At 41.5% G+C, this 13,521-nt stretch overlaps 1 protein-coding gene across 6 annotated transcripts in view; it reads right to left on the bottom strand.

The window, feature by feature from the left end:
- Positions 1 to 3,180: 3,180 nt before the first annotated feature.
- LOC109919292 overlaps positions 3,181 to 13,521 on the bottom strand; it is a 28,253-nt gene continuing 17,912 nt past the window's right edge. For 5 of the 6 annotated variants that reach the window (XM_020519280.2, XM_048612175.1, XM_048612177.1 and 2 more), the window contains exon 4: positions 3,181 to 3,857. In XM_020519280.2, the coding sequence (XP_020374869.1) occupies positions 3,381 to 3,857 (477 nt within the window). In that variant the 3' untranslated portion in view covers positions 3,181 to 3,380. The remainder of the gene's footprint in view (positions 3,858 to 13,521) is intronic. The other variant, XR_007264773.1, reaches the window with a different exon arrangement.

Below are 13,521 nucleotides of genomic sequence, written 5' to 3'. Positions count from 1 at the left end.
TAACTTGCTCCAGGTCCAAGAGACGACCACTTGTCAATGTTACACAACTATATGCCTAATTACAAAATCACAACCACCCACCTTACCTACTTTTCAAATGTGGCTTTGCTGCTGCTTTTACTACACCTGTGCTCAAATACTTCTCACTGCCATGATTGTGAAAAGTATTCTGCCATGTAGAAAGATTACTACCAATGTTACAAATAGTCTGTCTTTGTCCCTGATGCAAGAACATCTGGTGAAAAATCTAGCAATGATTTGTACTCTTCAGAAGTGTGGACTACCTAAGGATAGTAGCTCTAGGGGCACAGTACCTTCTAATGGTGGTGGTAGCAGTAGCATATTTTTAAAAAAAATGCCAGCCTTCCTAATGATATACATATCTTAATGTATAATAAACTATTGGAAGATCAACTGCTCAAGAAATCAGGAGAAAATTAGTCTGAATTGCACAGCAGGGCTAAGGTAACCTACTGAGATGGTAGTACTGATATTAGAAGAGACAGGATCAGTTATGAATATACTCATTAGTTTTGGAGCATAAGGGAGGAGTGTCTAGAAACCTATAAAGCTAATAGGACTAGGCCTAAGCATCAGCTGCTTCATCAATGACCTTCCTTCCATCATAAGGGCAGAAGTGGGGATGTTTGCTGCTGATTCCTCAGATACTGAAGCAGTCCACATTTGTATGCAACAATATCCAGGCTTGGGCTGGCAAGTGACATTCAATGGTGTTACCATCACTGAATACCCCACTATCAACATCTTAGGGGTTACTGTTGACCAGAAACTCTATTGGACTCACCACATTAACAGAGTGGCTACAAGAGCAGGCCAGAAGCTGGGAATACTGTAGCAAGCAACTCACCTGACTCCTCAAAGCCTGTCCACCATTTACAAGGCACAAGTCAGGAGTGTGATGGAATAATCCCCACTTGCTTGGATGAGTGCAGCCCCCAACAACACTCAAACTTGACACCATCCAGGACAAAGCAGCCTACTTGATTGGCACTACATCTACAAGCATTCACTCCCTCCACCACTGATGCTCAGTAGCAGCAGTGTGTACTATCTACAAGATGCACTGCAGAAATTCACCAAAGATCCTCAGACAGCACCTTCCAAGCCCATGACCACTTCCGTTGGGCAGGACAAGGGCAGCAGGTATATGGGAACATCACCACATCTAAGTCACTCACGATCCTGACTTGGAAATATATCACCATTCCTTCACTGTTGCTGGGTCAAAATCCTGGAATGACCTCCCTAATAACATTGGGGGTCAAGCCACAGCAGGAGGACTGCACTGGTTCAAAAAGGCAGCTCCCCACCACCTTCTCAAGGGCAACTAGGAATGGGCAAGAAATGCTGGCTAGCCAGTAACACCCACATCCCACAAATGGTTTTTTTTTTAAAAAAGGCAAGTTTAAAAACTGGATATTCCCAATGACCAGGCAGTCAGAATCCAGGGCTTTGTTTAATGATACAGGATGTCATTCAGCATAGATGAAAACTTTCATTACCCAGAGCGTGGGAAGCTTACCCAATTCTGTCACAGAAAACTGTTAAAGCCAAACATTGAATGTTTTCATGGAATTCAAAGGTGGATCAGGCTCTGGGCCAAATGTTGTAGTCCTACTATGTTTCTATATCTCTCTCCAATTATCCACAATGAGGTGCTCAATCCTTTTGAGTACAGTAATTCCTAATGTTGATCATAATCATATGATCACTCTGTATTGAGAATGGATTTGTCATCCAACCATTTAAGTACATAGGTTCAAGTTTCACCATAGTAGCTACAGCCATTTTAATTCCAAATTTGATTGAATTCTGGGCTAGTCTTATTGATGATGATGACCATAGAATGATCATTGTGATTCACTGGCAGTAATATAATGTCAAAAATTAAGTATTCTGCTGCCCCACCCCTTTTTACTATTTATACCAACAGGCAAGGAAGGGTGGGGACAGGACAGTGTGAAGATATACAAGCTGTGGTTTGCTTACACTAAACCAATTATCTGTAGAATGGCTTTAAATCCCTCACTTAAGGAGACCCTAATTCTTAAGGAACCAAACTCCACTTGTCCAGCACCCACTGATAAGTGTCCTAGCACAGCCATATAAGCTCTCCCTCAATCTTGTAGCTACAGTGACTTTTTTAACTATTTGCCAATTGGGAACAAGTTGCCTGCTTGGAAAGGGGTTGGAGTTGTAGCCAAGTTCCTGAGGTGAAAGGACAGTGAAAAAAGACAGTTACTATGCTGTCATGTTCTTTGAATAAATACTGCATTTAAATAAACAATAAAACAAATCATTATCTTCTTCTGGGAATCTCCAAAATAATTGATCTCTCTAGAGAGGTAGTGGTTTACTGGTATTATCACTGGGTTAACAGGCTAGAGAGCCAGATACTATTCTGGGACTCAGGACTGAATTCTGCCAGGGTAAATGGTGCACTTTGAATAATAAAAAATCTGGAATTCACAGCCTGTTGGGATAAAACCCAGCTGCTCTGGCCCACACTGGTGGTTGCCTCTTGATTGGCCTCAGGCAGAAAATGGCTAATGAATGCTAAGCTAGCTAGCAACACCCACATCCTGTGAATGATTTTTTTTTTAAAAAGTTGTGAATAACCCATCAGGTTTGTCATTTGTAATTTTCAACTTGAAGCACCATTCTCTACGTAAATTGAGCACATTTTACAAGGAATGAGCCTTATGATCCTCACCCTGCACCAGCACAACTCCTAAAGTCCTTTGCTGATTATATTGTGCAAACAAAAAGGCTTCTTTGACTAAATGGTCCCCAGGGGTTAAATGACACCAACCAAAGACAAACCTCCAGGACACCTTTTGCAAAGATGGAACAAAATTGCAGCCAATAATCACAACTAGTTACTAAAAAGCTGGAATTTAACAATCATAACCCCACAATCTTTGCTAAAATTGCTAAACACAAAAAAAAAGTCAACTTACAAACTTTTCTAGAATTTGAGATGAAACTGCATTCTTATCCAAGCTAATCTTTATTCAACACACCAGATGTAGTTCATGAGCACTGTCTTGATGAATAAGAAGAAAAAAACAATTATTTTGTTTTGGACAACAGAAGAAAGATTTCAAACACCCAATATTCTATATACACATAGCCAAAATACAAATCAAAATCCTGGAATTACAAAAAAAGTAGAAATTCTTTTATTTTTAAAATAGTGACTATTCATAACTATCAATTTTAAATATACAGATACACGTACGAGTCACTACTTTCCTGTGGGAAATAGCTGAAACTTGCAGTACTCCTGAGGAGGCTGTCATTAATTTTCACAAAGCTTATGTTTAACACACATTGTTTAATATATAGTATACAGTTCACTACAGCCTACAAGACTCCAAAGTTGAATAGGAGGCAGTATCTGAAAGTGAGATTTTCTTCCTCATCTGATCCAGTGCTGCCTGTTTCTCCTTCAGCATTTCTTTGAGACGATTTATTTTTTCATCTCGGATCGTTTCATCTACCTCCAGCGGATTTGACCACGAAAGATCGGCAGTGTTTTCACAATCAGGAGGATGTGACTTATGAAAGGACGGAGATGTCCTCTCTTCCTCCTTGGTAACCAGACTGTTCAGCTCAAGCGCTGATGAAACATCAAAACAGCTTGGCAGCGTTGGGGGGGACTTCTCATTATCGACCCTCTCCAGGTTTCCTACGTCAAGGTCCCTACCAGACTCCATTTGAGAATCAGCAGAGGTTTCAGGAGCAAGGTTCACTTGAGGCTGCTTTCTCTTCTTAGCAGTTACAGATTGAGCAGTCCAATCCAAGCCTGTACACTCAGAAGTCACAATTTCGACCTAGGTGGAAAAATGTAAAATAATTACTTTTCTAATCATTTAATGCAGAATAGAACAGAACATATGGAAAGTGCAAATGTGTTCTCCATTTCCAACTTAAGCCTATAAGTCTCAACTTAAAGACAATAAGTCTAGTGATGTTCCTATCTAAAATTTTGTTTCTGACCAATTTAAAGAAACATTTCTTAAAATGCAACAAATCTGCCTTTTCAGCAGAATCTGCTCAACTGGCAAAGATACTGATAGCAACTGATGTCAATTTAAATCCACAATTAAACAGAAAATGATAATGAGTCAAACTGTAAAAACTCTCAATGCAGATATCCCCAATGTAAAGCACACACTCATAACAGTTTCCATTTCAGCACAACAATTGCACATGCCGTCAAGTAACTGAGCATGCCTTGCAGCTTAGCTCATCACCTCTTCTCAAGCGATCATGCCCTTCTGTTTGTGGCCTCTTCCAACCTCTCATTCCCCACTACTCACCACTCCTGACTTTCTCAGAATCCTTACTCCCTGATGTTCCCCTTGCTCTCCCACACCTTTGACTATGGCATAGAGAACAACAATTATTACCACGAGAAGAGGGTCCCAGAAAGTGGACTCCATTCAAATTTAACCCAGATGAGTCAATATGGATGGATTAGGGGTGGTTCTTGTTACAGAGGGCAATGTCCCTACCTCTGGGGCAGGAGGCTCAGGTTCAAGTCTCTGAACAGGTTGACTGGAAAATATCTCAATTAGTTAGAGAATTGTCAGGGAAAGGCTAGCCCCCCAAAATGTTCAGTTGAGAAAAGCATAATGTGAGAACATTTGAATTCAAAAAACAAACTTGGCATTCTTCTTAGAATTTAGAATTTGCTTTATTGTCACGTACTCGAACGTGTACAGTGAAAAGTTTACAAGTCACCACTTACAGCAGCATCTTAGGCAAAATGTACCTAGATACAGACTCAAGTACAAATTCTTAAGGGAAAAAATTAGAAAAATAAAGAGATAAAAAGTCCAGCATTACAGATCATCGGAATAAATTAGAACAAAGAAATATAAAGTTCAGAGTAACAGTCCTTCCAACCCAGTCCACATCAGAACCTAGCTTCTCCAGACTCTCAAAGGGCCTTGACTCCAGATCACGACGGGCTTCACCTAGTGGCTAGGACACCACTCTGGAAAAACCTCGAAGCTGCAAGTCTCGAGTTAACTGTTTCCTGGAACAAATACAGAATGCTGGAGCAAGAAACAGAGTTGACGTTTCATGTGCACTAGGCAGAACTGAAGAAATCATACCACGCAAAACATTAACTCAGTTTCTCTCTCCACAGATGCTGCCAGATCTGCTGACTTTCTCCAGCATTCTATGTTTCAGATTTCCAGCATCCACAGTATTTTGCTTTCAACAGTTCCCTGGTGCATTCTCCATGGAAAAGCATCCACCAATCACAGTACAATCAGCAACCTCTTTCTCAAAGTTATAGAATCATACAGTACAAAAGTGGCCCTTTAGCCCATCGAGTAACTAAATCTAAACTAGCCTCACTTACTGGTACTTCAAGCGTGAGCTGTCATTTCCTTTGAGATTTGGTATTCTTGCAATTTTGTCCTTATGAGTCAAAGATGATAACCTTTGACAGCATGTCTCATTTTTTTCAAAAATACAAGGGTTCCTCAATTTACAATCATCCAACTTATAAACACTGATACTTACGAGTACAATCTCAAACCGGGGTGTAAAGTTTACAAGTCACCACTATACCCAACAATACAAACATTTCCTGTACTTACAAACAGCTGCTTTACATCATCCTGCAGCGTTCTGACTTGCATACAGATTCCAAGACAGAACGTGCTTGCAACCTGGGGATTGCCTGTTCTCTGGTTCTGTACGGCCAAGTGACTACCTGCATTTATATTACTTTAAATAAAAACAGGCTTTATTTTCATGTATTACCACGGTAAAGTGCTATGTCTACATTCATAGGACACTGGCCTTAGTACCTTAGAATGTAGTGTACTACTAGAACAAGCACTGCCTGAATTAGAGTGGGTCAAGTATCCCAGCAAATCCCACACTCCAAGCACATTGTGGCCTCATTAGCCTTGGAGCTTGTTCCAGTGGTATTCAAAACAAAGCACTACTAGATTCGTCAGCCATGGGAAGGCAGTAACTCATGATTATCAAGAGGTTTTCTTACTCAAGTTTGAACTGATAGCAGGACACCACGTGGGGCCTAAAGTCATTGTTAGGAATGCTGACAGCCACACCCTTTCAACTGCATACCTTTGCCAGCAACTCTGGTGTGTGCGTCTTTCAGTGTGATAGAACATATCGCACGTCCTGACTCAGCAATACTGATGGAAAATTCTGGAACATTGGAGGCTTCAAAGACTTTCTCTCCAAAACATTGCGAGTGGGGATGTTTGCTGATTATAGAAGCATAGAATTCCCAGAGTGCGGAAACAGGCCATTCAAGCCCATCAAGTCCACACAGATCTTCTGAAGACCATCCCACCCAGACCCATCCCCTAATCCTATCCCTGTATTTCCCTTAGCTAACGCACCAAACCTACACATCCCTGAACACCACAGACAATTTAGCATGGCCAATCCACCTAACTTGCACATCTTTGGACTGTGGGAGGAAACCGGAGCACCCAGAGGAAACCCACGCAGACACGGAGAGAACATGCAAACTCCACACACAGTCACCCGAGGCTGGAATCAAACCCGGGTCCCAGGCAGTGCTAACCACTATGCCACCTGTGTTTTTTTTGCTGATGATTTTTTTCGATTCGTTCACAGGATGCAGCCTTCACTGGACAGGCCAGCATTTATTTCCTATCCCTAGCTGGCCTTGATGAAGGCATGGTGAGCTGCCTTCTCGGGGTGTAGAGACACCAACAGTGTTGATAGGAGCAGTTCCATGATTTTGACCCTGTGACAGTAATGGAATAGCAATATAGCCTTAAGTCACTACACCAAATGAACTGCAGTGGTTCAGTATTGCAATTCACCACTAGCTTATCTGGAATAATTAAGAACATGCAACTGATGACTATACCCGTGAATAAACAAATGCCGCGCTAAATCACAAGAAGCTACATTAGCAGGCAATTCGCGATAACACCACCCCATAGAGCTAACGTTTATAAACTGTGCTGCCAGTTCATCTTCATGATTGTGGTATATAGCCCAATGCCGAACACACTGCTAAACAGCTGCACTTAGAATAGGAGACTAATGTTTGTGTGAGGCTAGCACCAAGTAAAGTTAGCTTGCATTTCCTTTCAGAAAGGTGCATTTTGACTGTGGCAGACATTGGAAATTGTTGATAGAGACTCTCGCAACAGGAACAAAGCAGAGCAATGATAAAACAGGTCAGAAACAGGGTTCCCAGGTTCTCAGCATTGAAGATATTAGTGCAAAAAAATGGATTGGAGGAGAAAAGTAATTCATTGCTCAGCAAGAGGCCCTTTAGACATGCCTTGTAAAGGCTAAAGAAGCAGATAACCAAAAAGTCAATGTCAGGCATCTGGTCCTAAGGACTAAATGCTAAGTACACTACACTGCCCAACGCTCATCTAGTAACAATTCTTAGTAATCAGGATTTATACATAAAAGCCATACACTACTGCTCACTCTCAAATATGCACCATTTCTAAAAACTTAATAACCACACCTTCAGATTCTACATTCCCCTACATAACAGATATATTACTCAGCACACTGCAATATATTCAAATCAAACTGTTCGCTCTCACTTGCGGGAATAGGCCAGCACATGGCAACAGGGGCAGCAAGGAACCAGTGGAAGATGCACAAGGCTGCAGGACCTCATTCCCTTGCAGAGATAGTGCTCATGATTACCAACGTAGTTGAAACTGCTTAGGCAGAGTGAAACCCTCCCGAATGAGGAGTTTTCTGGCTAACGTATCTTCTCAAATCCCACTTCATTCCACAATCCCGTGTCATGTACAAGATGCAGATGGTGTAACTGCACCTCTTTCTTTCCATACGGTCCTCTTTCCCTCCGTTAGTGCATTTATGTTTTCAGAGTCACAAGATATGCTGCCTGGTCAGCCAGCATTGCCTGAAATTATAGGCTCAGAGCTGCACTGCTCACAGCAAGAAGCATCTCTCAAATGGTGACAGTTTGGCAAGTACTGGTGTCCAAAGGGATCCAAGAGTCCTTGTTCTTGGGTCACAAAGCTAGCAGGCAAGTGCAGCAAGCATTTAGAAAGGCAAATAGCATGTTGACTTTTATTACAAAGGAATTTGAGTACAGGAGTAAAGACTCTCAGCCTTGGTGAGATCTCACTTGGAACATTGGAGCATCCAGTTCTGGTCTCCTTATCTAAAAGGATATATTTGTCATAAAGGGAGTACCAACAGAGGTTAATTAACCAGATTAGTCCCAGAGAATGGCAGGATCTTCTTAGGAGATGAGGAAACAGGATCGACATTCCTTACAGTTTCAAAGAATGAGATGTGATCTCATTCAAACTTACAAAATTCCCACAGGGTGGATGTGCATAAGTTATTTCACCTGGATGGTTAGTCTAATTTCAGGATATGGGGCATTTAAGACTGAAATTAGAAGGCATTTCTTCACTTAGAGGACAGTGAATCCATAGAATTGTCTACCTTTGACAGCTGTGGAAGCTCAATCACTGAACGTGTTCAAGACAGAAATCAATTGGTTTCTGGTGCTAAATGACATCAAAGGTTATGGAAATAGCACAGAAAAAAGTGAGGTAGCTGATGAGCCCTGATCAAATTGAATGATGGGCCAAATGACCTACATCTGTTCTTATGTTTCACTGTCATATGATCTTACACCAGTAACTTCCAGTTCAAATATTGTCTAATGTACCTTCATGTGTCATATCGAAGCACTGGTTAGTCACTGGGCACAGAGTGCCCGCAGCAAGTTCAGGAGGAAAAGGATGGCAGGTTTCCCCACAGGTCAAAGTTGCAGACAACTTCTGCTGCAGCAGAGTTAAATCAAGATTTTTGACTTGGTCTATTGGAGGCCTATTAGACAGCCTGTTGTCACCAAGGTCATGGAGCTGCTTGGTTCCAACTTGGCATTGACTTTGTACAGGACTTGGAGCTCATCTTTTTCAACACAGAAACAGAAGCCAACTGTAAGAGCACGCCTACAGATCTAATTGTTGCAGTGGCTGATGGTCGAGGTCCCAGCTTCCATTTTAGCAAATGGAAAAGATCACCCTGTATCAGAATCAGCATGCAGCTTTAGATTGCTGCCAACATGGCTGCAGATACAAGGGCTCAACAGGGCTTGCAGAGCCACAGAACAGTAAAGCAATCTGTCCTCCAAAAGAAGATAGCATTGTTCAGACGCCAGTCCGAGGGCAGCGGTTGCTTCTTCTTTCAGGATAACAACATTTATGCCCCATCAATGCCACTCTTGCCAACACCTGTTGTTGCTTCTCAGCCAGTCAGCTTAGAAACCCCTGCTGCCCAGACAGGGACGGTACAATCTGATGCCAGAACCTGAAGATCTGCTCAAGGTTGTTCTGCAAAAACATCTACCATTCACCATATAAAGTAAACAGAACTCAACCTGGCATGATACAGTCATTGGAGTGGTGCTGCATTAGACAGGCACTAAGGTAAAGCACAGGATTGAATACTTAAGAGTCAGAGTTTTACAGCAGGGAAAAAGGCTCTTTTGCCCACTGTGACCACACCAGTCATCAAGCATCTATTTATTCTAATCTCATTTTCCAGCACTTGGCCCATAGCCTTGTATATTGTAGCATTAAGTGCTCATCTAAATATTTAAATGTTTAGAGGATTCCTACTTCTACTACCCTCTTATCCAGGGAGTTCCAAATAACCACAACCCTTTGGGTGAAAAAAATTCTTCAAATCCTGTCTAAACCTTCTTCTCCTTACTTAACCCCTCTACTTACGGGAAACATTTCTCCCACCTACCCAACATATGCCGCTCAGAATCAAGACCCCCATCTCAGCCTTCTCCACTCGAAGGAAAACAGCCCCAGCCAATCTAGTTACTCTTCACAGCTGAAACACTCCAGGCCAGGCTACATCTTTGTGGATACTCCTTTGCACCCTCTTGAGAACAATCACACCCTTGGACTGAACACAGGCTTCCAGTCACAAAAACACCATTTGACCATCAGCCTCTGCTTCCTGCCACGAAGTCAATTTTGGATCCAATTTGCCAAATTGTGCAAGATCCCATGGGCTCTTAGCTTAACCAGTCTTCCAGTTGAGTACTGTTTGTCTTATTAAAGTGTTGTTGGATAATGTTGGTATAGAAATGGTCAGTCCATTGTCTTTTATAAGAGGATTTTGATGAAGAGAACACTGTAATGGTCTGCAATAATAGGTTGGAAAAGTGCAGTACTGTCATCTAGGATTTTTTTTTTAGGGTAACTACAGCACGTTGAGAAGAGCACAGGTGCCCTGCCCAAAGGAATGGTGGCTGGATAAACGCTCCCTTCCTCCTCCTTCAGGAGTCTGTGAATTTCAAGTCATACAGGATGTAGCAGAACACTATGAAGCACAAAATTACACTCCAGCACGTGTTGCCGGAATCCGTCATCACCAAACAATCCAAGCAGTGAAACTAGTTATTCCAGGACACCAATGTTCTGCTTCACCACGTGAAAATTATGTCCACATATGGCTGGATGGCAGAGCAGAATCATAAACCACAGAATAAGTAATCATAAATACCAAGAAGCCACCCACTGGTTCAACAAGGTGGTTCCAATATGGTGAAATGACATACTAGCGTAGGATGAAAGCATCATGACAAAACAGAAGGAATTCACCAATGTGACAGCCTGACTTTAGTTACAGATCAACTGCATGTTCAAGGAGTGCAGCCATGAGATTGTAGTACATTTCTCGATTGAGATGTGGCATCCACAGGCACATATTTGTGAAGTCAGAGGCTCCATTCAGTATTGGGATGCTCGTTACTGGGAACCATCACATCCCTCCATTGCCTATGTAGAAAATACAAAAGTGCCTGCACCTTGTGTACAGGGCTTCAGTGTCCTCTTGTTTGCAACAATGAGGAATCTGGTCAACGTCTCCATTTCCTGCTTGGAAGCATCAGCTAATGTAGAAATCAAGGTCCTCAGGGATCTAGCAGCAGCAAGTCCTGACCCTACTCTGTGGCTGCTGTTTCAGTTCAAGGAGGTTGCACAACTCTATGACCACTTCCTTTTTGAAACTCAACTGCTGCAGACACTGCTTCAGGCTGAGCGGCAGATGTGTTCTTTTTGAAGGTTTACAAGGCCTTCTTGTCAGGAGACTTTCTCCTTTCATCTCTGCAAATAGCTTCCTATTTCTGCTGCTTCTGCACCACTTCTACATCCCAAGAGGAACTGTAATGTTATCCCCCATGACTGGGGGCCAAGTTTTTTCTCAGAGGCCTTTCTTATGCACCCCACTCTCTCCAAAGTGCATCACACTCCCTTCAGACTGAATGGCCTCTTATCAGTTCTTCTAACTCTGCAGCAAACCAAAAGGAAGTCAAAAGCATGTCACCTGCAACTTATATGGTGATCCCTTTACACAGTAGCAGTGAAGGCATTCTTGAGACTTTTAAGTGAGGGTGTTAACAGGGTAGATTGGTGCAGCACACATTAAAATGTTGGGAATGGACACCTTGCCATCTTTTTTCCCCAAATGAGCACAAAAACCAACAGTGCTACAGAGCTGAATTTCAATTGTGTAATCAGGGAACAGGTAGTAGAATGGTTAGTGAACATAGTATAAAACAAAGTAGAGCAAAGATTAAGGGTAATTTCTGAAACTAGCAAAAACAAGGAAATGCTGTTGCACAAGGATAGGTGCTTGGAACACTATTATTAATTTCTATTAATGATTTTGGACATGGGTATTGGAACTACAAACATCACCATGTTAGGATGCTTAGTTCTTCCAAAGAAAGAATACAATTAAATACAGAAAGGCATTATTAAACCTACAGAATTGTCATAAAATTGGCAAATTACCTTCAATATAAACAAGTGTCAGTGCATTTTAGTAGTCAAATTGGTAATTTTGTGGTGGGGGATCAGTGATGGGACCTCAAATTTCTACAACTTATACGAATGACTTGGGTGAAAGGACAATGTATAGTTGCTAAATTTGCTAATGTCACTAGGATAGGAATAAAAGTTGTGAAGAGGACATAAAGAGGCTATAAAGCATTATAGATAGTTGTCCAATCACTTAACCTATCTGGCAAATGGGAGTATATGGGAAAATGTGAAATTGTCCACTTCAGCACGAAGAATAAAAAAGCATATCATCTAATTGGACAGATTGCAGAGTTTAGAGATGCAGAGGAATCTGAGTATCCTCGTTCATGATTCACAAAAAAGTTAGTATGCAGGTACAGCAAGTAGCCAGGAAATCAAACAGAATGTTATCATTTACCGCAAGATGAATTGAATACAAAAGAAAGTTCTACTTCAGTTATAAGACAGCATTGGTGATATCACATCCACTGGAACTTAGAAAAGGTCAGAGGTGACTTGATTGAAAAATATAAAGTGAGGGGACCTAGACAGGGTAGATGTAGAAAGGGTGTTCCTTTTTGTAGGGGGTTCTATAACAGTCATTTGCTGTTTTAAAACAGAGTTAGGCAAAATTCTTTTCAAAAGAGGGTGGCAAGTCTTTGAAACTCTCTTCCTCAAAAGATGGTGGAAATAGTGTCTCTGGACATTCAGAAAGTAAGTAAAAATGTTCTTAATAAAGAGGATGAAGGGTTATCAGGATTAAGCAGCAATGTGGAGTAAGATTAAGATCAGCTATGATCTTACTGAGTAGCAGAGGAGGCTCAAGGGCTGAGAGACCAATTTTTGTTCCTCATTTGTGGGCCATTTACAGCTTGGGAAATAGAAGGGATTCCCTTACTCAGTGGTGAATCTTTGGAATTCTCTATCCCCGTAGAGAGGTGGAGGCTCAGTCATGCACACACACTTGAGAGAGTTTGATAGGTTTCTAGATGTTAAAAACATTGAGTGATATGGGGGTCAGTGCAGAGAAACGGTGTTAAAGTAGGTTATTAGGAATGATTTCATTGGCTCGCAAAACAGAGCTTGACAGGCTGAATGGCCTACTCCTGTTCCTATTTCTTATGTTATTACAGTGAAGTTAATAGAGGAGCAAAGGGAAGAGACATATAGACACAAACAACTAAGCTATGAACCAAAGTGCTAGAGCTCATTATTTTTCAGAAGGAATTAAAATCAAAATATTACTAAACCTTAGTTAGGTTACACTCAGAACCTTACATTTTATCAAGTGTATAGAAGCATTAAGGTGCAAAATAGATTTACAAAGGTGATACCAGAACTGAAGAGAGTGAACAGGTTGGCGCTTTTCTTTTCTAGAGAAGGAGTACACAACGAGTGACCTGAGAGAGACCCATTTCCGAAATCTCTTCCGGCTCTCAACATTCTGAAGTATCGGCTCCCATCCAATTCTGCCCTCAAGCAGCCCCAATTTTAATCATTCCACCATTGACAACCCAGCCTTCAGCTGCCAACATCATAATCTCTGGAATTTCCTCACTAAACTGATCTCCCTTAATTTCCTTTAAGATATTCCTCAACCAGTCAAAAGGTCTATTTTTTGTTCTTCAACAGT

This window comes from Rhincodon typus, chromosome 25 (genome assembly GCF_021869965.1).
Source record: "Rhincodon typus isolate 14 chromosome 25, sRhiTyp1.1, whole genome shotgun sequence".
Classification (NCBI taxonomy): Eukaryota; Metazoa; Chordata; class Chondrichthyes; order Orectolobiformes; family Rhincodontidae; genus Rhincodon; species Rhincodon typus.
This window is presented reverse-complemented; position numbering and strand designations above follow the sequence as displayed.